The sequence below is a fragment of the Aspergillus eucalypticola genome, assembly GCF_003184535.1.
Source record: "Aspergillus eucalypticola CBS 122712 chromosome Unknown BO83scaffold_35, whole genome shotgun sequence".
NCBI lineage: Eukaryota > Fungi > Ascomycota > Eurotiomycetes > Eurotiales > Aspergillaceae > Aspergillus > Aspergillus eucalypticola.
The window spans coordinates 95,745-118,108 of record NW_020290309.1 but is presented as its reverse complement, the minus strand read 5'-3'; the positions used below and the strand labels follow the sequence as shown (position 1 = coordinate 118,108).

At 51.6% G+C, this 22,364-nt stretch overlaps 7 protein-coding genes across 7 annotated transcripts; 5 read left to right on the top strand and 2 right to left on the bottom strand.

Moving 5' to 3' along the window:
* Nucleotides 1-95: 95 nt before the first annotated feature.
* BO83DRAFT_431560 (fungal specific transcription factor domain-containing protein) lies at nt 96-1,977 on the bottom strand (the record flags this gene model as incomplete). The annotated part of the gene is made up of 2 exons (XM_025535582.1): nt 96-1,848; nt 1,934-1,977. 2 exons carry the CDS (start codon nt 1,975-1,977, stop codon nt 96-98), a joined length of 1,797 nt encoding a protein of 598 aa, XP_025383281.1.
* Nucleotides 1,978-2,768: 791 nt separating this feature from the next.
* BO83DRAFT_155034 (uncharacterized protein) lies at nt 2,769-3,564 on the top strand. The gene is made up of 3 exons (XM_025526267.1): nt 2,769-3,125; nt 3,237-3,284; nt 3,395-3,564. The coding sequence occupies exons 1-3, from the start codon at nt 2,953-2,955 to the stop codon at nt 3,462-3,464; spliced, it is 291 nt and encodes a 96-aa protein (XP_025383280.1). The 5' UTR covers nt 2,769-2,952; the 3' UTR covers nt 3,465-3,564.
* A 4,707-nt stretch (nt 3,565-8,271) lies between these two features.
* Nucleotides 8,272-9,554, top strand: BO83DRAFT_154964 (serine palmitoyltransferase small subunit family protein). The gene is made up of 2 exons (XM_025526266.1): nt 8,272-9,206; nt 9,271-9,554. The coding sequence occupies exon 1, from the start codon at nt 8,646-8,648 to the stop codon at nt 9,087-9,089; it is 444 nt and encodes a 147-aa protein (XP_025383279.1). The 5' UTR covers nt 8,272-8,645; the 3' UTR covers nt 9,090-9,206; nt 9,271-9,554.
* Nucleotides 9,555-10,703: 1,149 nt separating this feature from the next.
* BO83DRAFT_347521 (rhomboid family membrane protein) lies at nt 10,704-12,383 on the top strand (the record flags this gene model as incomplete). The annotated part of the gene is made up of 3 exons (XM_025528819.1): nt 10,704-11,163; nt 11,216-12,243; nt 12,293-12,383. The coding sequence occupies 3 exons, from the start codon at nt 10,704-10,706 to the stop codon at nt 12,353-12,355; spliced, it is 1,551 nt and encodes a 516-aa protein (XP_025383278.1). The 3' UTR covers nt 12,356-12,383.
* A 369-nt stretch (nt 12,384-12,752) lies between these two features.
* Nucleotides 12,753-14,628, top strand: BO83DRAFT_382471 (DHHC family palmitoyltransferase). Its single transcript, XM_025532231.1, has 2 exons — nt 12,753-13,168; nt 13,226-14,628. The coding sequence occupies exons 1-2, from the start codon at nt 12,970-12,972 to the stop codon at nt 14,548-14,550; spliced, it is 1,524 nt and encodes a 507-aa protein (XP_025383277.1). The 5' UTR covers nt 12,753-12,969; the 3' UTR covers nt 14,551-14,628.
* Nucleotides 14,629-14,734: 106 nt separating this feature from the next.
* Nucleotides 14,735-16,016, top strand: BO83DRAFT_411795 (ubiquitin-conjugating enzyme E2). Its single transcript, XM_025534342.1, has 2 exons — nt 14,735-15,393; nt 15,507-16,016. Exons 1-2 carry the CDS (start codon nt 14,875-14,877, stop codon nt 15,822-15,824), a joined length of 837 nt encoding a protein of 278 aa, XP_025383276.1. The 5' UTR covers nt 14,735-14,874; the 3' UTR covers nt 15,825-16,016.
* A 332-nt stretch (nt 16,017-16,348) lies between these two features.
* BO83DRAFT_347514 (putative TFIIIC transcription initiation factor complex subunits Tfc3) lies at nt 16,349-22,287 on the bottom strand (the record flags this gene model as incomplete). Its single annotated transcript, XM_025528818.1, has 3 exons — nt 22,063-22,287; nt 20,720-21,831; nt 16,349-20,668 (listed from the first exon to the last, which is right to left on the bottom strand). Coding segments are annotated over exons 1-3 (5,499 nt in total), but the record flags the coding sequence as incomplete, so codon positions are not given.
* Between the last annotated feature and the right edge of the window lie 77 nt (nt 22,288-22,364).

Genomic DNA, 22,364 nt, shown 5'->3' with positions numbered 1-22,364 from the left:
GGAACACCACCGTCGGGAGTTCCGACTGCACTTCGGGATTTGAAATCGGATGCCCCCTCTACGCATGTCTTAATGCCGTCTGAACTGTTCCATTTCTATCTAAACACATAATCCATATTACTTTGCCACGGTTCAACTAGTACATTGTCCCCCACCCAACTCATGTTAACATCCAACATGCTGTGGTCGGTCCAACTCGGTGCTTCCAGTGCCAGGCTAGACAAGTCAAGCGCCGATTCCATTGATAGCTCGGACTCTGCTCCTGTGAAAAATCCGAGACTACCCACATCAGAGCCAATTGATGGGTCAACCGTAGACGGAATTAATGCCCCCTCAAACGTGCCCAGATGGCCATGATCGGATATTACGCCGCTAGATACATGAGACCCTGGAGAGGACGCTGCCGCGGAGTCAATGCACGATGCGTGCTGGCTTGGTGACACCATGCGTGCAGGAGGATGAACCATCTCTTCTGCGCGCCTGCGAAGATCATCCATGATCTCTGAGGCTCGGCACGACAACCCTAGACTGTTCACGAGAATAGCAAATGCGACCTCAGCAGTATCCAGCGCATTTCGGGCTTCTGCAGCGAAGGTACACATTGGATTGGCCAAAATGAAGGTAATGAGGTATAGGCAGCTATCCCACTGGCAGCGGAACATCGGGAGACTCCTCGCGAGACTTTCACTTTCAGTCAGACACTGGTGGCAGATCACCGTTAAGGTGACGGCATGCTTCACGCCAGTAACAGCGTGCGCATGTGCTCGCGGCATGGAGCCCGAATCGCCGCCCTGCAGGCAGAGAAAAGGTCGTAAAACCGCCAGACTCAGACTATGGTAGCTGATTTCCAGGGCATACTGCTGCCGCTGAAGCCATGAGGGCGCTTTACCGTCTAGACTAACAGTTGCTCCTTTCAAGAGGAATGAGAACCCCCGACTACCGTCCTTTCGAGGAATCCGTAACGGAGAAGGGACTGCTTTAAGCCCTTCCCGGACAGCCTTAAGAGGTCGCACCATGAACATTGCGATAGACTCCAGGAGGCCTGGTAGGTTGCGAATGTCGGTCTCGTAGGTTTCCCGGAGAATCTCTTTTTGTTGTTGGTCGAAGACTGTGCGTACAATCTGGATTGACATGAGCATTTTGGCCCAGTGCACCTGAAAGTGATGCGAGCTTGAGCCGCCCATTGGGGAGATCGTCGGCCAGCCGCAGGATACCTCACCCTGTACGATGAGAGATGACATTCCCATACTAGTGGTGAGGTAGCTCTCCAATGTATACAAAGCCCACCACACCCGGCGCCGGACCTCCCGCTGCCTCGCATCCATTTCCTCGGGGGGATCGTGGTGGAGGTCTAGCCCATATGCCAAACGCACTGCGCCGTCGATCGTGGTGTATGCAGGCTCAATGCGGTCTGCGTACAGCAGATAGATGCTCGAGAAGATGAAGGTCTGCACCGTGGCCAGCGTTGGGGCCGCCTGTTCCTCTTCTAGAAGAAGTTGCCGGGTGCGATTATACAGCTGTTGCCCGGCTATCCGGACATTGCTGCGACCTGATTCATTATTGGAGACAGCAGTACTGGTGACCTGCATGCATATGGCAAGTAAGCTGTCGACAAGAGCTGATGACTGCCGGACTTTGCGTCTCGGCGTCCACAGGGAATCGTAATATGCCTGGAATTCCCCCACCCCAAGGATGGGCCAGAGTGATTGGACATGGGGCCAGCCCGTGTTGAGTAGATGACTCTCATCGGTTCTCGACAACTCAATTGGAAGACTTTGTTGTTCGCTGACAACAGGGATGCCTATTATATCGAGCTCTGCTGTCTGAACCCCTGGTCTAGCGGCCCTTCTGACAGAGAATACCATCTGTTAACAGCCTGCGTCTCTCCCACTAACAGGGAAAAATAAGGAAACGGGGAGAGAGGGACACCTACAAGCTCGCTACTCTGTCAAAGCGCGAATCCCACTGTTGAGACATGGTGCACCGCGCAAGGAAGATATCAGAAAAATGTAGAGGTGATGATATAGTCAATGAGCGTTTGGTTCCCTCGAAACGGGTTTTGCGCACTGATATATTGAAAACTCAGGTCCTGCCTGCCACTACACTCTTCTCCCATTGTTCTGATAGCCAATTTATGTTCTGGAAAGGAGCGGGTCCGGTTGCAGACGCTGCAGTCTGCCATCCTGGTTGTCGGGTATATCAAAATCTGTTTCAGTAGCAAATATAAAGTTCGCCACCGCGCTACTTAAAGGCTTGCCCAGTACGTAGTACCCTCTAGGCGCATTGCACCAGTAAGAAAGCCTGGAAAATCCTTCCTCGCCACCGTCTGTCAGACTAATGGCATGTGGGGGCGCCCGGCGCAGACTGGAAAATAGTTGACAGACGCACTGATAGGACAATGTATCCTTGTCACGGGGTATACCCGAGACTAAGACGACTAATTAATTTGAGCACTGCACTGAGTAATTTTGGGGTTGTCGGCAGAGCGTTTGCTCAACGACAGCTGTCGGGCATCGTGCATAAGCCAGCATCTCCGTCGACTAGCGAAGCTCAGCGATACTCCCTGCCTCCACTTTCGGTATGATCCACAAACGGGCCAAAGTGACCAACTCGTCTTACTGCAGGATGTGGGAAAACCCAGACAAAAATTTTTTTTCCCTTAGCTGAGGAATGCCATGGGTGTGGATGGGGGCGATGGTACTGTTGAGAGTATAGCAAGGAAATCTACACAAACAACAATGTTAGTACTCACTGTATAATTGGCTTTCAATTTAAGTCGTGACTTGATGTATTCAAGAACTCGGTTGAAGTGACAGAGAGTACTATTTTCTCAGTGGAACATGTTACTGGTAAGTCTGACAGTTTGACCATCCGTGGAAAAATGTGCCAGAGTCTAGATCCGAGCCCAGGCGAACACATTGCCTATATGTCAGCCGCTATTATGCATCAACCATGCGGGGTATTTACTGTGGCCACCTGTTTGTTTGTCGTGCAGATTCAGATTTTCACTCGTGCCCAGGAATCCTTGTATGTGCTGGCAAGAGATTTGCTGGGTTGCTTGCCTGTACTCCGACGAAGAGGTCGAAGAGGCTAGAAACTGGAAGGAGGGAACTCGAGGAAATCAGGTGATTCCCTTCATCACCCACAACCAACACAAATGGCTTTTGCACTGTAACATCTCTACAACACCCAGGTTACCAGCGGTACGATTAGCATTCTGATTTGGTCCAATATAGCTTCCATCTCCGTAGTTTACTGAAGTCTGGTTTTTTAGTCTTTACAAGGTCAGTCGTCTGTGCATTAGGCATTGCCCTGTATGAGGTCGAAAACATGTGCATGAAACAGCCTTCGCTCCCCCGGATAATCATTCCCTCTTACATTGCGTCTTTTCTAGCCTTCCATCCCTCACGGGTGCGCAGTACAGATGGTCCAATGTCTGGACTCCTGTGAAATGTCAATCGTGAGAACCGCCACGTCCTATATGTAGATTGGCTTGTGATCGGTGATCCAGCTATTTTGTGGCGTAAGCCACACCCTGTTATTTGTATGATTGGCATAAGCCGACACCGATGTACAGCGGCGGAAGCGCCGAGTAATCTTTTATCTTCCCCGATGCGGCAATGGCTGGTGTCTTCGTCCCCAGTGCGGTCTCAAAGAACAACATTCAGGTGCATTGATCCTGGGTTGTAACGTAGGTCCACCTATTCAGATCGAGAAATCGCTGTGTCGAGACGCTTATTTTGCCGTCGTCGAGCATTGGCGGAGAAAGTAGTTGCTCGGTTATCTTGTGTGCTCTAGGGTCTCTTGCCAAGAGTACAGTGTCTGCTCCTAGTCTGTCACCAGCGGATTTCTGAGCTGCTGCAGGCGGTCTGGACCAATTACGAGACCACGCAAATATTTTCCGGCCCATGACAATGCCGCGTAGGAATCCTCAGCCAGGATCTGTCTTCGAAGCTGAGGGGCGATGCGGTGGTCCAGCCAAACAGAGGTGCATCAAGTGCTTTGTCAATCTCTCCTACCAGCACATCACCATGTATACAAAATACGTTTGGACGGAGGCAAATACTGGTGGGATGTGGTCTCAGCCGGAGGGATCAACTTCGTGCACGATTCGAAGACGTTTTTCTCGGAAAAGATAGAGTGTTATGGACTGGTCAGATAAGATCTCAGCTGTAGCACTATCCACGGGCGACTGAAGATTCTTTCTACTAGTGTATGCATGCTGTCGGAAGTAAAGGCCAGCCAGTCAGATGGGAAAAGTAGAGACAATCTGCTCGGGTTGTTGTTGAAGCTGTGCGTAGAAAAAAGACCCTTCGGGTTAGTACTTCCGAGGTGGACACCCTCCCATCGGTGTTTAATATCACAAGTGCTGAAATGCCCCTCCTTCGTCTTGACCGATGCAGCATTGGCGCATTACAGCGGACGTGTATTCGACCACGCAAGTCATGGCGTAAGACCAATCCACACATGTCTGCTACTCATATTACTAAACAGCAATAGTCCACACATTTTGTGATTATGGTTAAGGGGCAATACCTACCATAGAATTGATTGTCAGATAAATATAAAATAAAGATCGTCGTGTTATTTAGTTGATAATATTATAAAGGAAAGAACCAATCATAACCCATACTTAATGTAGGTACCTTTGCAACGGGGCAACCCTACAGGGTACAGCGCCCGACGTTCCGCACGATCCGTGTTTGCCGCTCTCCCAAGTCTAAAGTTAAACAGGAATATGCTTGCATAGAAGCTGAGGAAATTCCATACGAGCTCGCGTAGAACTTTCCTTATAACCTTCATGTCTGTACTTTGTGTTCTGACTATCACTTCTAACAGATCCGGAAATGTAGTTCCAGGTTTTGAATCTAAGAGATCTTGACAAGGAAACTCAGGTCCAAGACACTCGTACATACTACCTGTATGAATCGTAATTTTCTAGCTGCTAAGCAGACATATGCAACTCGTGCTAGACCTCGCGCCTATGTCGCTAACTTATATTACATGTCTAGTCGTGGGTAGATGAATGGTTATGAGCTCTGGGCTTTGCCGTGGCGGTCCGGACGCTCGGACGCTTTCCGGCAGTGTGACAGCTGGCTGGTTTTCGGTGCCAAGTGGGGAATAAGTGCCCATGGACAGATCTCGAATTCCTTCAACAAAATCGAACTATAGCGAGATAAGACTAAGGCATTGAGATCTTCCATGGGCGTTGTGGTGCAGAATTATGGCGCGATTGTGTGTGTCAGCAAGTTCTAGACCACATGATGCACGGGCAGACCAAGAATGGGATGTCGATATATGGTGGGCTAGTCCGAGTCTGCGTATAGAATGACAGGAAGAACCATGTTGGTTCCAGTAGCCTTCGACCACATTTCACAAGAGAGGAAGAGCGCATTAGTCGATATGAGTTACCCAGGGCGTTGAACATGATGTAATTCGATTAATACCGACTGTAATCCCGGGATGGAATTGGCGATTGTGGAGGCCGTGAATGAATGTCTTGGGGCACCATCGCAAGCTCTCTTCTGTGATTAAGTGACGCGAGTCGAAAAAGGTATGAAGCAGAAGATCCCATAGCAAGAGGTCGACTTCTTGCTTGCGCGGACTTTTCAGAGAGCTGAGCTTTCAGCAAAATAAATCCGGCTTTGTATATTCTTGAAGTCATCCATCTGTCGCCCTGAAATCTGTCGGGTTTTGCTGTCAGATAAAGCTGTACATCTTCTCGCAACAGTCCTTCTAACCCAGCTGCTGTTGATAAATATCGCGAAGTAGCTAGAACAATATCACGAGAAGAGGAACACACATATATTTGGCCAATTAATATGTCCGCCAAAGGCGACCAGAGTAAGCATTAAATGTATGGCCGCTCCATTAATTAGTAGGAAACAATATTAGATCGGAAGCCTTTTCATACTGCCTTTGAGCATTTAAGTATGAGAAACTACACCATTAGCACGTTTGATGCAAGCCTTTAGCTAATGGGCTTGGTTTGGCAGGTTACTCAGGGAGCTATTCTCTTGACCGAGTGGGTAGAATGGAAGATTTCACAAGATTTTATCAGGTCATGCGGCGCGCGCGGCGAGGGGATTGCATCCATCCGTATGGATAATTATTTCAAAAACTTCTATGACAACAAAAGCTAGAAGCATCGAGCTCGCCATCAATTACATTGTAAGACCTAGAGGTAGGGCATATTCGCAGATTCTCAAGTGCATTGACTGGTCTTATAGGAAGTTACACTAAGCTCAGATTGTCGATTAAGTTCTCAATGGAGCCATATTACATGCTGACCTCATAAAGTCAGCCCTATGCATGTAACAATGGTTTCCACAACAGTAGATAAAGCCTTCAGTACGGCCCATATACGTGAATCGATATTCTATTCTTAGTTACAAGATTAAGCTATCTCCGGAACAGGCTTTTTACACATTACCTAAGAAATCATCCAGCACCGGGTGTATTTATAGATTCGCTTCTCCTCGATATTTTGAACATTTTAATCACCCTTGCCTTCACTTTTAGGATGCTAATCGAAGTCGCAATGACTAATGCGCACGGGTAAGAAACCATATAGGGATAACGTGTAACTCACACGTTGGTGAACTCTCGTCGCACAGGAGGCTAATCATCTGCCGTATGCCAAACCCATTGACCGTCAACCTACTCGACTTTCCCAGTGGCCTGAGCATGCAGAATACGATTGTTCCCGACGTGTGCTCGCTGGATTGATACGTGTCACATGGCAGATGACAGACTGCGCATTGAGCTACCAATCAAGTTTGACATGGTGTAAGGCCACATGTGCACATAACCCTACAAGGAAATTTCGCCATGACTTGCTTTGGCAGGACAATATTCCAAACATGGTATGTGTGGTCCGCAGTCAAGTAGTGATTATGAGAGCATGCCAATTGAAGGCTGCAGTTTCTTGAGTGAATGAAGATATATTACACTCGCGGCATGCAACCACAACAAAAGTCCGACAGAACCCAGAGATTTTACACCCAGCATTTACCACCAGAGTCAAGGTCGTAACTTTGGCCAGTTCATTGACAACAATCTCTCAATAAAGAATCTGCTAAGTTCGATTTGCTTGTGCTGCTCAGACGGCTGCGAATCCAACCGCGGTAGATCATCGTGCCAAGGTAGCTCAACTGACTAGGATAGTTCAAACTAACCGGGGAAGGTTCCTGGTTCCGAATTGGAAGACCAGCAGCCAGAGTTACACAACACACAAAGATTGTGATACCTAATCTGCTAACAGACTTGCTGCAGGGTATTTAGTTCCCGATACTTCTATCGAACGTCCAACCCGCATAGCACCGCAGTTGTTTTCCCTTTGCTCCATAGAATGAGCGACCATCTGGCTGCGGGAGTCTCCACTCCGACGGGTATCACAGCCGCTTACCTCAACGAAGGGGGACGTGCGCGATCAAGGGCGTTATGAACTTTATGCAAGGAACTGGGCACACATGGACTATCATAATGTGAACGCTCGTGGACGCCCTGCCGCCTCTTATCGCGCGAGATATGCTAGCTAGGGGGGGGGGGGGGGATGAGCTTCTTTAAGTGGAAAGTCCGGGGCAAAGAAGGTTGGGCTCCATCGGGATGATGTATTTCCCGTAAATTAGGCATAGGAAGGAAGAATTACTGATTACGGGAATAGTTAAGTGTGTTATAGGGATCAAGATTCGAGTGGACGGGGCTGAAGATGGAGAACATAGTCTAGTGGAAGGAGGGAAAACAAGAAGAGGAAGAAAACAAGAGAAAAAAACAGAAGAAGAAGAAAGAAAGGAAAAAAAAAGAAAAAAAAAGAAAAAAAAAAAAATCAAACCACACAGAACCAAGGAAGGACCACCACCGACGCGGACGATGCCGATAGAGCCGAAGCTCCTCCCAGCAAATGACTTCCGGGCGCCGGTTGCGGCCAATGACCGAGTCGCCCTCGCGAGCGTCGCATTGCAAATTAATTTCTATGACGATGATCCAGCAACTCTGCAGCAGTTGGGCTCTGCACCATCCCAGACACTGGAGTCATCCGCGGCTGTTTAGTTCGAATTAAATCTTGGCCAGGACGCCCTGGAGCTGGACTAGTTGGACTATTGCCTGAGCAGACCTTCCATCTTCCAATCATCCCTCACGGCGGCTTTTCCTCGATCCGCGCCTTACCGATTTTCTCCTCCATCTCCCCCAACTCAACTCTCACTTCATCCTCCCCTGGTGCCTTAGTCGGTTACTGCTTGCTCTCCTCCCTCTTCCTCTTAATCTCCGCTACTTGTATTCTCTCTTGCATTGACCCCGCTTCTGTATTTCTCAGCAACGGTCTGTTTAAGTCTCAAGCCTTCCCCGGCTTCCGATCTTCTCGCGTCGGTCCTTTCCCCCCAATAGCCAATCTTAACGGAGTTTTACCTCGATAAATCAAACCCCCCTTCACGGCCGACCATTGAGACGCGGAGACGCTCCAGATTGATTAGGATCTTAACGGCCAGTTAATTCAGAGCCAAAGGACCTGCGTCACTCCCGAGCGATTGCTCAGCACCATATCCGACCGAGGCAGCGGACAGGAAAGCGCTGAGCACTCGAGAACGTGTAGCGCAGGGAAGCAACGGCCCTTTCAGTGCGACTCCGCTAGTGTTGTTTGAACCATGGCAACGGAAATGCAGTCGTTCTACACCCCCTCCACCTCCACACATATCTCGTCGCATGCGCCGGCTGCAGTGGATGAGCTGATCAACAAATACTCCTCCACCATGACGAACTCCCCTTGTTCGAGTCATTTGTCCATGAAGCATCCCCGGCGCAACATCTTGCAGCGATTTGTCGACCGTATCCGGCTGGAATACTACCGCTACGAGGTTACATTCGGACTTTATGTGATGACGCCAGGGGAGAAGCTGGTGGCCAACACCTTCGTGATGGTCGTCTTGTCTTTGCTGTTCTGGGCACTGCTGGTTTATTTCCCCGCGTTGCTGTACCAGAAGCTCAGCCGTCTCGTATGGCTGTTGACCGGACACAGCAGCGAGGAAATGGGTGCAGCCTTGGGCATCCTCGACTCGCACGTCAACTCGATATCCACGCCTTCCACCTAAGCGAATCACCTGACCATTGGTCAAGCGCATCTGCCTGACCAACATCACGACTATATTATTTTTGCTCTTGGTTTGTTTGCTTTTTTTTGGTATAAGACAACAGGGTCTGTCATGATGGTAAGTAATCGCTGATTTGAGTTACACAGTGCGTTGTGCAGCTGACGATTGAGGGTTGGGATAGACCCTGTTGTACTCCGTACATTCGATTTATATGATGGCGTTGCCGTGGCGTTTCCGGGACTACTATGATCAACCTTAGCGCGTTGCTGCGCACAGACTTAATGAACTGAACGGAAAGGCATCGATTTTTAATGCGAACACGCGGACCAAGCGTGTAGGACGGCAAGTAATGTGGCATTCCACCCCGATAGAGACGGGAGCACCCGACCCTTCAGTCCTGGGTTGGGAGCTCGTGAGTTTGGATTTTTGGTTTTACCTCCTTGGCTTTGTATAATGAGTCGCTCAGGACAGCAGGGTCGGGGGGAATAGGATGTCTCCCAGATCGGATTCCACACGCGAATCGATGTACAGATGAACCTCGTGTGGTTTAGGCGAATGGTATTGTTAAATGTCTAGTAATGCTTAATGTCAAATATGAACCCGTGTATGATTGATCTGCAGCAAGGGATATGATTTCCCTCATCAGTGTTGTTCGTAAGTACTGAAGTACGAACTGTGCAAGGAAGCATGCGTGGACACGAGCGATCCGACCGGGTTGATAAACAGGGGACATGATGATGATGATGACAAGGCTGGAAGGGGATGTCGGTCAAGAGCGCCCGACACGCTGCTGCACACAATAACTCTTTGCTAATGAAGTGGAGAGAAGCATACGCCAACGATAACCAGCCACAACATGCCCAGCCCTGTCTTTTAAATCGTGGTGGAGGAACACCGCCATGATGCAACGGGTCACTAGTACTGCTCTGCTGTGCCATAGCCTCCAAAGCCATTCACGGTCGCGGGATGTTGCGTGGCCTGCGGGAACACAACCAAAGTGACACTTCACAATGACTGGTTCCGCGTTGCTCAGTCATCGGGGAGTGTTTTCCATTAGGACTGGCGGCTGACGACGAAGTTTCTTGGAGATCAGCAGCGCCCAAAAATAGTCGCCCGCCCAGACTGAAAACCGCCTGCCTAAACTTCGTCCTGCGTCTTTCTTCCCCATCTTTATTATCTCACCGGCTTTTCGTTCATTTGTCCTTTCTCTTGACAGCTTGACCGTGTTATTCCCCGTCTTTGTCTGTTGATATTAGAAGAATCTCTCGTTTCTTTTTTTTTTTTTTTTCTAGATCCTTCGTTTCGTTGGATCGTTGGGGGCCATTTGCCGCAGTTGAAAGTCGGTTCCGGGTCAGGGGCATTCTCTGATTGATTGTTTCAGCCCTGCTTGTTGCCCGCCAAACGTGCCGTCGTCATCTCTGCCAGACGACCCCTGTCAACAAACCATCCTCTCGTTCGCAGAAGAAAAATCAATTTCTACTGTTTACTACGCAACCACACGATCAGTCAGCGAGAAGCTTACCGGACAATCGCTTGCACGCAGCCATCACACTGACCTGATTGACACACGACCTCCTTGTCTGCGCTTTTCGCCCGCCCGGCTGTCCATTCAATATGGCAGCCAACAGCTACTACCATGGCGGTTACAGCAACAACCCGCCTTCCTATGAGCAAGCTAATCCTCACTTCGATAACATTCCGACCCCAGGCCATCCTGACTTCCACACACATCCTTACGAGCCCACGGCAGCCGACCCTCAACTTCACCACAGTCAACAATCTCTCGGTTCCGACCAAGCATATGCGGCCGGTGGAAGGCTGAATGATGAACCCTACTCTGAAAATATTCCGCTGAAGAGCAATCAATATGCAAATGGATCTCCGCCGCCGAACTGGATGCACCAGCCGACTCATTATTCGCCCACCCCTGAAGATATCGAACCACCGGTCGCTCCGACAGCGCGGAGGAACAGGAACAGGAAGAAGGGATTCTTCCAGAAGAAGATCCCGTGGGTAACATATGCGTTCACCTTGGTCCAGATCATTGTGTTCATCGTGGAATTGGTGAAGAATGGTATGTCCGGCTGGCAAGGAGGTCCCTTGCAATCTATCTAACAATTCTGCAGCTCAATTTACAGGCTCTCCTATCGAGACAAAACCGTCCTTCAACGTGATGATCGGACCATCCTCGTACATGCAAATCTACATGGGATCGCGCTACACACCATGCATGAAGAACGTACCTGGCATTCAGAACGCCAACGAAACGGTTCTCTTCTCTTGCCCGAATGCCACCACGACGGCGACTGAGTGCACACTGTCTGAAGCGTGCGGTTTCAGCGGTGTACCGAACCCTCATCCACACGGATCGCTTGACGACAAACCGGCGCCCAATCAATGGTTCCGGTTTATTATCCCCATGTTCATTCACACTGGATTCGTTCACATCGGCTTCAACTTGATCGTGCAGTTGACCATGGGAGTTGACATGGAGCGGATGATTGGCTGGTGGCGGTATTTCCTGGTTTATGTGGCCAGTGGAATTTGGGGCTTTGTTTTGGGAGGCAACTATGCCGGGCAGGGCGAGGCGTCGTGCGGCTGCTCTGGTGCTCTGTTCGGTATCCTCGCTCTTTTCATCTTGGACCTCCTCTATACATGGAAGGACCGCGCTTCTCCTTGGGTGGAGTTGATCATTATGATCCTGGGTATTGCGGTGTCGTTCGTATTGGGGCTCTTGCCAGGGTTGGATAACTTTGCTCACATTGGTGGCTTCACCATGGGGCTGGCTCTGGGCTTGTGTCTTCTTCGGTCGCCTAACGCGTTGCGCGAGAGAATTGGCCTGGCGCGGAACCCGTACGTTGCCATGAGCGGAGGGGCGGGCACTCCCACGCCCGATGACAGCCAGAAGGTGAATACTGGGCCCAGCCTGGCTGATTTCCTCAAGGGACGTCGGACTCGCACCGGAGCAGGCGCCAGCAACAACAAGTGGAACCCAGTGAACTTCTTCCGGGGTCGGAAGCCGCTGTGGTGGGCATGGTGGTTGGTTCGCGCGGGCGCCTTGGTGGCGGTGCTCGTCGGCTTTATCCTTCTGATTGTCGATTTCTACAAGTATCCCAAGTCGAACTGTTCCTGGTGCTACCGGTTGAGTTGTCTGGTAAGTAATGCAATGCTCGTGAAATACGCTCATGCTAACGGTGTCGCAGCCTGTCAATGGATGGTGCAAAGAAGGCCAATTGACGACGACAACGACAACGAAGACATCCTGAGCGACTACATTGCGAAACATTTTCTTTCTTCACTGTGTTATACTCTCTGGTATATGGTTTGGTCTGGTTTCTTACGATATCCTGTCGCATCTGCGGTTAACATATATCGAGGCAGTATTCAGCGGCGTTTGTGATACTTGTATCTGGTGTTGTAGTTGCATCAGCGACTCATGTTTATACCATAGTATGGGATGGAAATCCCAATGATAAATGATTATGATTGCGCAGTAACTGAGAGTAAATAATACCAGGCAGCTGTTCTGTGAACAACCAACAGGTGCCGAGCCACAATCTAAATATAGGAGCATGTGATCGGCAAACCGTGGCTGTGCGGTACGGTACATGTAACGTAAGAATAATGTGGTGCCTCAGATCGCCAGATCCATCAGTTCCATTCCTTCCCTCCACTTCCGCTCTCCCCGTCATCTCTCATTCCCACTTGACTCCTTCCTAGACTCGTTTATAGTAGAGTGTATTCTCCAATTGCTGTACATTCGAGTTGTCACCGCTGCGCTGCTGATACCACACCCTTGTATATTCGGTTACCGCCATGATTTGAATCGTCGCTCGCAACGTGGATGTCATCTCGCTGATACTCCATACTCCATATGACCATGGCAACACTGGCAGCCTCACCTCCATCCTCGCCTTCGTGGCCGAAACGACGTCCGCGGGCCTGGGCTCTCCGCATTGAACGCTACTGCTGCACGGCAGCATCATTCTTCCCTCTGGCATTCGTCTACAGCCTAACGACATGGGCCGTCTGGGTCGAGGCCAGTGTCGGCTTCAAGCCGTCTGAGAGTGCTTGGATCGGTGTGTAACCGTGGTTTCTCATTGTTGCACTCATTTGCTTACAGACCTGCGAACTAGGTATTCCAAGCTCCTTCGTCGGAATCATCCTCTACATCGGCCTGAACGCATGCTACACGGTCGCCGTCTTCACCGATCCCGGATCCCCCCTCACTCCCAGCGGCCGCGGTCGACATGAATATAGTGCACTTCCAGTGACCGAACTACCACAATATACCGCCTACACCGTAAGTTCGACCGGTGGATCCCGATTCTGCAAGAAATGCCAGTGCCCCAAACCGGACCGGGCGCACCACTGCTCGACATGCAAGCGCTGCGTGCTGAAGATGGATCACCACTGTCCGTGGCTGGCGACATGTGTCGGACTGTACAACTACAAAGCATTTCTGCTGTTCTTGATATATACTTCGATCTTCTGCTGGGTGGATTTCATCGTCGCGGCGCTATGGATATGGACGGAAATGCTGGACGACAGTAAATATATCGATGTGGATCAGATGCTGCCGATCAACGTGGTGTTGCTGGCAGTGCTGGGTGGTATTATTGGCCTGGTGCTGTCAGGTTTTACCGTCTGGCATATCAGCCTGGCGTTGCGGGGAATCACGACGATTGAGTGTCTGGAGAAGACCCGGTATGTGTCTCCGTTGCGGAAAGCGCTGGATCGCCACCGCTACGAGAATGTTTTGGGCAGCGAAGGGGGCGATCGAGAAGGCTTCGGTCACCGGCTGCAGGACTACGGAGGACAGATCCTCGACGCCCACGCGAATGCGATCCCGGGAGTGACGCGGGCCGAAGAGGGCGAGGAACCGACTCCTCCGCCCAGTGTATCACCGTCTGGGATGCGGATGTCACCCGCACAGCAGGCATTGTCGCGATCATACGCCGAGATGGAGCGCCAGCGTGAGCACGACCGGTATCAGAACTACCTGGACGAGGAGGACAGCGAGAAAATGCCACACGCATTTGACCTGGGATGGCGACGCAATCTGCGGCACTTGTTCGGTGACCGTCCGCTGCTGTGGCCAGTGCCGGTGTGTACGACGACAGGCGATGGCTGGCACTGGGAGCCGAGCGTGAAGTTCATGGAGGCGCGCGATCGCGTGCGGCAGCGACGGGAGCGGGAGGCGGCGGAGCAACAGCAATATCAGCGGGACCTGTACCAGCGGAATATGAACAACAGCCATGCATGGGGTGCATCTGCCGCAGCCAACTGGACGCCGAACCAACCACTGGATGTGGTGCGCGACCCGGAGCGGCCGAACACGGGCGTGTCGATGAAGACACTGGCGCCGATGTCACCACGGCTGCGGGGGCAGGACAGTGAGGGAGAGATGAGCGAAGAGGAAACGCACGGACGAGAGGATGAATGGCGGAGCTGGGATTGATGTGTATTAGTATATACTAGGATGATAATGCTTAAACGCGTAGAACTATTATGAATGATTTTTAACTACGGAGTTAATGGAATGTGAAAGACACCTGATTATTAAGGCATGTAAACGTCAGGCCAACTGGCCTATCCGGATCTCCACCTTATCTATATCTCCGAGTATCCATCCATCCATCAATCACATCATCACCTATACCTCACCTCACACCATCCCACCATCACACACACACACACAAAACCTACCTACATAAGCAAATAACACCCACATCACCAACCGACCCGGTGTGACACCACCAACCCTACAAAGACAAAAAAAAACATGTCCCCCTCCACCCGCCGCCTCCTCAAAGAATCCACGGACCTCCAAACCAACCCATCACCCTACTTCCACGCCGCCCCGGTATCCGACAACAACCTCTTCGACTGGCACTTCACACTGCTGGGCCCACCACCACCCTCCCCCTACGCCGGAGGCATCTACCACGGCCGCATCACCCTCCCACCCACATACCCACTCCGCCCGCCCAGCTTCCGATTCCTGACGCCCTCGGGGCGATTCGAAGTCAACCGCGAGATCTGTCTCAGTATCTCAGGCCATCATGAGGAGACGTGGCAGCCAGCGTGGGGGATTCGGACGGCGTTGATTGCGTTGCGGAGTTTCATGGATGGGGATGCGAAGGGCCAGGTGGGTGGGTTGGATGTGGCGGATGAGGTGCGGAGGAGGTATGCGAGGGAAAGTAGGGCGTGGAGGTGTGAGGGGTGTGAGGGGAGTAAGGGGAGGGGGAATGAGGTGGTTATGAGGGAGTGGTGGGGGGTTTGCAAGGAGAGGGGGGTGGTGGTTGAGGGGAGGATTTCGAGGGGGTTTTTGGGGGGGAGGATAAAAGTGAGGGTATCGAGGAGGGGAAGAAGGATGGGGATGGGGATGGGAATGTGGATGTGGATGTGGATGAGGTTGCAGCTGCGGATGCAGGTATATCTGCAGGTGTGGTGGATACGGGTGCGGGTGCAGATATGGACACGCCTCAGGTTCAGGTTCAGGTTCCTCAAGCAGAGGTAGTACAACCACAACCACAGCAGCCTCAACAACAGCAACTACAACATACTCCCCCAGCAACCAGACCTGCACCACCAGTGCCTGCTGCACCAGCTGCTGCTGCTGCTGCAACATCTCAAGACACACCCTGGCTCGACCGAGCCATCATCGGGGTCATCATCGCCCTAGTAGCCATGATCCTGCGACGGCTAACGCGCGACATGGACATGGACTGATCCTGATTCCTCTTTACTTCTATCTGTGTTCCACATGAAGCAATGGTGTTTATTTGGCGTTGGATGGTATCTATAAGTACCCTGGGTTATTAGGTATAATGGTTATGATTGTGTATATTAGATGTTTGTGTTAGGCTTGCCACAGGCTTTATTCTTTGCTAGGATAAGTGGTAATATCAATGTTAAGTTTGTGATTGAATGTTTGGGATGTAGGATGTAGGATATGGGTATGAGGGTATGAGGGTATGAGGGTATGAGGGTATGAGGGTGTAGTAGTATCATATGTCTGGGATGGGGATTAGTGATTGTAATTCAGGGATGGATGGTGTGATGGAGAGAAGAAGTCAGATTGTATTGGCGCTTTACTATCTGTAGTAGACAGGCAGGTTCTGTATGGGATATAGTTGGAGGTAGAACTGACATCGAAATTAGGCCTGGCATTAAATTAGACTCATTTATATACATCAAGTTCGAGCTACTAAACACTCACTAAATCTGTATCTGCCAATGTAACATCATTGATAATCACCCAACACCATCCACCACCATTCTCGTACTACCCACCCCGACTCCTGCGTCGCCACACCCACCCCCTCCAACCACTCCAACAGCAGCTGCACCTCCCACTCGCCCATCGTCGGCTTCAACATCCCCGCTATCACACTCGCATTGATCCCCGGCCGCGTCGCCACGCATCCCACGACCGCCGCCAACGCCATGTCCCACAGCACTCGGACAAACGACCCGTGGATGTCGTACCACAGGGGTATCTTCGCTGGCAGCTGCGTGGCCGCGTCGACGCCCTGCGGACGCGGTGCTACAAGGCTTCGCATCTTCTCTTGGATAGGGTTGCCATAGACGTACGATTTGGCCGGTCGCACCTCCATCGAGAATCGCAGCTTGTCCTTGTCGATCTGCCGCGTCAGGTAGCCCCCGTCCGTGAGTCCGTACTTCTCGCGCGGCACATCGCGCGGGTGAAGCACCACACGACCCGTGGCAAACAGGTTGATCACTACAAGCATGTCGCCGTCTTCTGCGTTGTAGTCGATGTCCATGTATCCTTGCTTGCGCAGTGTCGAATCCAGGATCTCGGTCTTGAATCGCTGCGCTCGCCGCAGCTCGGTACTTTCGATGACTCGTCGCCGGCCCAGTGCCAATAGGAAGTATTCTGTCACGTCGTAGTTCCGGCCTGGGGTAATGCGTCCACGGTTGCCCATGGAGAGTGCTCTTTCTGTTACGAGAGACTGCAATGCCTGCTGCACCACGTGCTCTCCGAATATCTCTAGTGCCTGTCGCGCTTCGGCTGGGCGGTACTTCTCCTCTGGTGTCACTACGTTGGCTCGCACCCAAGTCTTGACCACTTCCAAGCGGGACAGCTCCGCTCTCCGCGGCTGAGGCCGGTTGGATTTCTCCGGCAGAGGAGCAGCGAATGGGACACCGGCGATCAGGGCGCGCTTGCGGCCCACGGTTATCGACTGGTTGGTTTGGTACAGTTCATCGATTGGTACGAGCGCCTCCTCCCTTAGTTCAAAGACGCTGTCAAACTGTTCTCGCGTTGCAGGTAGATCGGGGAGCTTCTCGGACTTGGGGGCATCTAGTTTCGTGTTCGCCCACTCGATTACCCCCTTCCAGTCATACCCTTCCAGGTTGTCGTAGTCAATGGGAGGGACCTCGTTATTAGCATACGCCTCGATGAACCTTTCTTGGAAATCGCCTTGCAGCTTGGCGATCTGCAGACGATATTTTCCAAGTATTCCTCTAGCTCGGTGAATAACAAAGGCTGGATCCAAGTCCGGAAAGCAACAGCAAAGAAGGGACCAATCAACCAGACGAGCATCGGAACCTCCAGCTAAACTGCGCACAGCAACAATTGCGGCTATGAACTGCTGGACTAGTGTCCGTGGCATCTGCGAGACAAGACGGCTCCGGCGTAATGGCTGGCGCGAGACGGGTTGAGCCGTAGCAGGCTTATTTCCGTCAGTAGCAATGCTCTCATTCAACTTGGCAAGACGACGATGCCCAGGCTCGGTAGCAGTCTCGGACCGTCTTCGCCGCGATTGTGAAGTTTGACGTTCCAGACGCGCCTTATGTCGAGTAATCATGGGTGTCACTTCTGTAGCTGCGTTGCCAGTCTGCTCGTCGACATCGAATCGGATATCGCCCTCGATACCAGGAGTCTCCATGTTTTGAACAGTCTGGTTGATGTAGAACAGATCCGCGCTCTTTCGACGGAGCAAATCCTCGTGGCTGAGCTCCCACTTGAGAATAGTATTGTTATCCCGGAAGAACTGGCGTGATCGTGGGTCAGCGTCTCCAGTGTCGTCCATGACTCGTCTCCGCGTCTGGCTGAACAGATCATCAAGGGAATGCGGTAGGTCGTGAGTTTTCTTTCTTCCAGCCGCTTTCGCGCGGTCTCTTGCAGCTTGTATAGCCGGTATTCCAGCTTCCGTACCAAAAGTTCCAGTGGTGGCATGGAACGTCGGCTTCGTATTCATGAGCATCGCGTGGGGTGCTATAGTAGACCACAGTCGCCTCATCTTGCGCAGTGAAGCCAGCCCTGCCTCCACCTGCTGTCTTTGTCCTCGTCTGGGCCCATCGCCCGCACGCCCCGGTCGGGAGATAGATGTCAATGCGCGTGGATCATCTTGGTCACCGCGACGACTCAGAGTCATGAGTCGCACGATCTCTGCACCGTCTGCTGTCTCATACTCCTCTCCCATACTCAAATGTTGCAACAGTTCGCTACGCAGCATATGGCGTCGGCGCTTTTCCACGGCGCGAACCATTGCCGGCTTTTGGTGCAGCTGTACGGTAATGCCCCGTTCCACGGGGAGCTGGGAGAGTAGCTTCTCATCTCTGCGTGGCGTACCCCGATTGCCATTCTTTGAGATTTCGGGGTCAATCTCAACATTAGGAGGGAAATAGTACCGATCTGTGGCCAGCATTTCCTTTTGCATATCCAGAATCAGGGGGTCGTCGGGCTTCATGTCCGCCTTATAGATGATCTTCTTTGTTACCATGACACCCTTCCGGTCTCGCCCACTGAAAGTCAACTGCCGGACCTTGCCAGCATCAACCATGGTTTTGACGACCGATCTGATTGTGCGCAGATCTGGTATTTCCTTATGTCTCTTCTTTTGCCAGGCTGTCATAAATGGATACCAGATTTCTGTGCCCATAGGATACGCGCCGCCAGCTTGTTCAAGGATATCCATGACAATCGACCTCCGAAGGACAGCGACGGAACCACCTTTCTCTGCAAATATTCTTCGCTTTCTACCAGATGGCTCAGGTGCTTCTGGGGCACTCTTCTTTTGCTCTGTCGCTTCGGGCGCAGCCGGTTCAGCCAAGCTTTGTTGAGTCGTGTCGTTGATTGTAGCGATTTCTGAAGATTCGTTGGTAAAGGCACCTCTCTCCGATGGCCTTTCCGCCGCGGGAGCCTCAGGCTCATCTTCAACGGCATCATTGCCTTTTCCGGTTTCAGCGCTCGACTCGGTGGTTGTACCTTTCCTGTCCCGTAAGGCTTGTCCAGAGCGAGCCCGTTTGAAAAAGGTTTCTATATCCCCATTGCGAGTGGCGGGTCGGCCGCTGCTCCGCGGGAGTTTCCGAGATGAAACGTTATCCAATACAGAGCCGTCGTCTGTCTGCGAGGGACCTTCTTCTGTGAGCATAGGCGACGCTGCTCTTTTTCTTTTAGTTCGCCTCAAAGGCGACGTCTGTGTCGCTTCAGGTTCACACTCGAGCGGTTCTGCAGTCGGCGAACCATCTTGCGAATCCCCATTGACTTCCTCAACACGACGGTGCTTTGGCGCACATTCACCCTCCAATCCATATCCGGTATCTGACCCATCCTGACGCAATCTCTTCGAGCCTCTAACAGAAGGAGCTGGAGAAGTGGATTGGGGTGGGAGACCATCATCAACTGCAGGAGAGGACTGAGTCCGTGCGCTGGCCTGCAAACGAGTCTTCCTGGATACAAGCACAGACTCATCATCTGGCACAGTCGTGTCTTTCTGGAACCAAGGCAAAGTTGCCAGCTTTGGTGTCTTGAACACGGCGATCCGACTGATTTTTGGCCGCCCTTGCCTCTTGCCTGCCGGTCGCCGACGTCCACGAGTAGTAACGTACACACCCGGCCCGGTGCGTTCTATGAGCAAGACGCTGTACTCCGTCCAAGTCTCATCCAATCCAAGAGCCTCAAGCTTCTCCTTTTCAGACATGCCCCGGAATACTTCGGGATCAAGTTGTGACTTCCTTGGGCGGCTTTTGACCGGTTGCACAGAAGGCACATCAGCCATCTCTGTATCAGAGCCCTCCTGACCTTCTATCTTCACCCTAACCGGCGTGGCATAAGGCTGCGCAGTCGAGTCACCAGAACCCCGAATACGTTGATGGATCGTGTATGTTCCATCCTCCCGGCGTGCCGCTACGGCATCGCTGCCTGAAAATACGTAGTTTGCCGGTTTAACTACCGAGATACACTCCAGCAGTGTAACGTTCCCATCCTTGCATAATTCCTTCTTTGGCACAGCGAGAGTGAGCCCATGAGCATCAAGTTGGGGAGCGGCATCAACAGGATGAATGTGTGCGCTAATTGACTTCGCTTTTTTCGGAGCGAACTCAACCGCCTCCCACAGCGCCTCCCCTGAATCGACCAGCTGCTTGAAGTTCATTGCAGTATAATGCACATAATGAGTGATAGTGCGCTGAAGCGCCGTATCTCTGACAATAGCCAGATGGCGCAGGTGCAGGGGTTGGGATAGCTGCCAACATTCTACGAGACGACTCACTGCGTTCTCCAAAGGTCGTCTGAAGTATCCGCCAAAACAGGCTCTCAGGATTCCCTGATGGCTTTAGTCAACGTTTGCTATCACAGTAGTATGTCAGGTGCTTACTTGATTGGTGATACCATCAGTTCCTGTTCGATCAACAATCTCAAAGATCTGATTGTGTATGCTCCTATCAGGGGACCAAGAAGGGAGAATCCGACCAGCCTCTTCTACTGCTTCACGCTTCACTAGTCCGACTGTGCCGTTGCTGTTTGGCTGTAAGGGGCTCTGTGATGTGCCATCTTGCTCCGGCTCCATATCATCCTCAATGTCGAGATTATCTTCCTGTTCTAGATTTGAAAGTATGCCGCGACTGAATTCGTTAAATAGTTCGAAGTCTCTCTCCGTTGGTTCTCTTATAAGCATGACGCAAGGGTGGAACTTCTTCAGAGTGTCGGCATACTGAGACAAAGCTCGAACACGTTTAAGAACGCCGATACGTTCAAACTTCCGAAGCGCACGGGATAGGATCCTCCAGCGCCAGTGATCCTGAAACCCAAGCTTCTGTTTCAAGTCATTGCGAGAAATAATCTGATATTCCTGGAGGATCTGGAAGAGTTGATCAAGAAACTCTTTGAAATCGATCATGTTCTCCTGCTTGGTCGCATCTGCATTCTGGCCAGTCTCTCTGTCTACAGGGGCATGCTCTGGTGTCAAGAACTTGCGCAAGGTACAAAGACTGGTACGAGTAGACTTGACTTGAATGGCGCGTTTCTCGATGTAGCCCTTTTGCTGCAGAACATCCGTACGCTTCGGCACGGAACGTTTGTCTTGGCCACTGACTCTGACTAGTTCTGTCTGCGCAATGCCGTTGTGCTTGCGCGATGCAATAATAGAGAGAAGAGCGAATTCCGTGGGGAACACCTTGGTTTCATCCGGACCGTGACCAGCCACTGCGAGCCAGGTTCGCTCTTTGGACACAAAGACCCGGGCCGAGTCCGATGCTCCGTTGGCGGCTTGGTCTGTCTCCGCACTGGTTTGACCACGCTCGGCATCCCGGAGGCTGAGATGATTGCCTTCTCTGTCTTTGCCAACGGATACTTCTGGGTTCTTCATTAGCCAGGACCAGACCTTCTCCTGGAACCGGCGGTCCACGGTGTGCGCGCGGCCAGCTGCATCTTGCGCCGCCTTGGCATAGAAAGTATTGATAAATGTTAGTATATCGGCAGGAGAAGCGCCTGAAAGAGGTTAGTTGACTAGTCATAATAGCACTAAAACCAATGCAATCATAGGCGATAAAGTTTATGCAGGTATCCAAAGGCAAGATTCGCCGTTGAATAGACCCGAGCTGGATGTTACCTCATGGTCCAATCAGACGGATGGCGCATGCAGGGGTTGGCCATGTCGGTGGGGATTTTTCGAGACCGTCACGACCGGAGGAAAAAGAAAAAGACGAGCGAGCAACTGACCTTGATCACCGCAGAGGGCAATCTCCGCAAGGAGAAAATCAATCAAATCCCGTAGACTCGGGGCCATCTTTGGCCATGTCAGCGTCCAGACTGTCTCATGCAAATTTCGACCAACACGAATTGACGTCAATCCATCTCCCAGACAACGGGGTTGGGGAGCAGAAAATGGAGGAAGATGTAGAGGCAGAGACGCGATTCGAACCAGCGTCGCGGAGGAAATGCGAGGTGAAGCCCGAACACACCGCGGGGGTGGCGGACAGCTGTCACGTGAATCAGATGCAACAACATATTATGTAATTTAC

Bases quoted from the DNA above. Each gene is read 5' to 3' on its own strand.
- BO83DRAFT_411795 (XM_025534342.1), top strand. From the start codon at position 14,875: ATGTCCCCCTCCACCCGCCGCCTCCTCAAAGAATCCACGGACCTCCAA. The intron at 15,394-15,506 runs GTTGAGGGGAGG...GATGTGGATGAG, and splicing joins GCAAGGAGAGGGGGGTGGTG to GTTGCAGCTGCGGATGCAGG.
- BO83DRAFT_154964 (XM_025526266.1), top strand. From the start codon at position 8,646: ATGGCAACGGAAATGCAGTCGTTCTACACCCCCTCCACCTCCACACAT.
- BO83DRAFT_155034 (XM_025526267.1), top strand. From the start codon at position 2,953: ATGCGGGGTATTTACTGTGGCCACCTGTTTGTTTGTCGTGCAGATTCA. The intron at 3,126-3,236 runs GTGATTCCCTTC...GGTCCAATATAG, and splicing joins AGGGAACTCGAGGAAATCAG to CTTCCATCTCCGTAGTTTAC. The intron at 3,285-3,394 runs GTCAGTCGTCTG...CGTCTTTTCTAG, and splicing joins GGTTTTTTAGTCTTTACAAG to CCTTCCATCCCTCACGGGTG.
- BO83DRAFT_382471 (XM_025532231.1), top strand. From the start codon at position 12,970: ATGGCAACACTGGCAGCCTCACCTCCATCCTCGCCTTCGTGGCCGAAA. The intron at 13,169-13,225 runs GTGTGTAACCGT...CCTGCGAACTAG, and splicing joins GTCTGAGAGTGCTTGGATCG to GTATTCCAAGCTCCTTCGTC.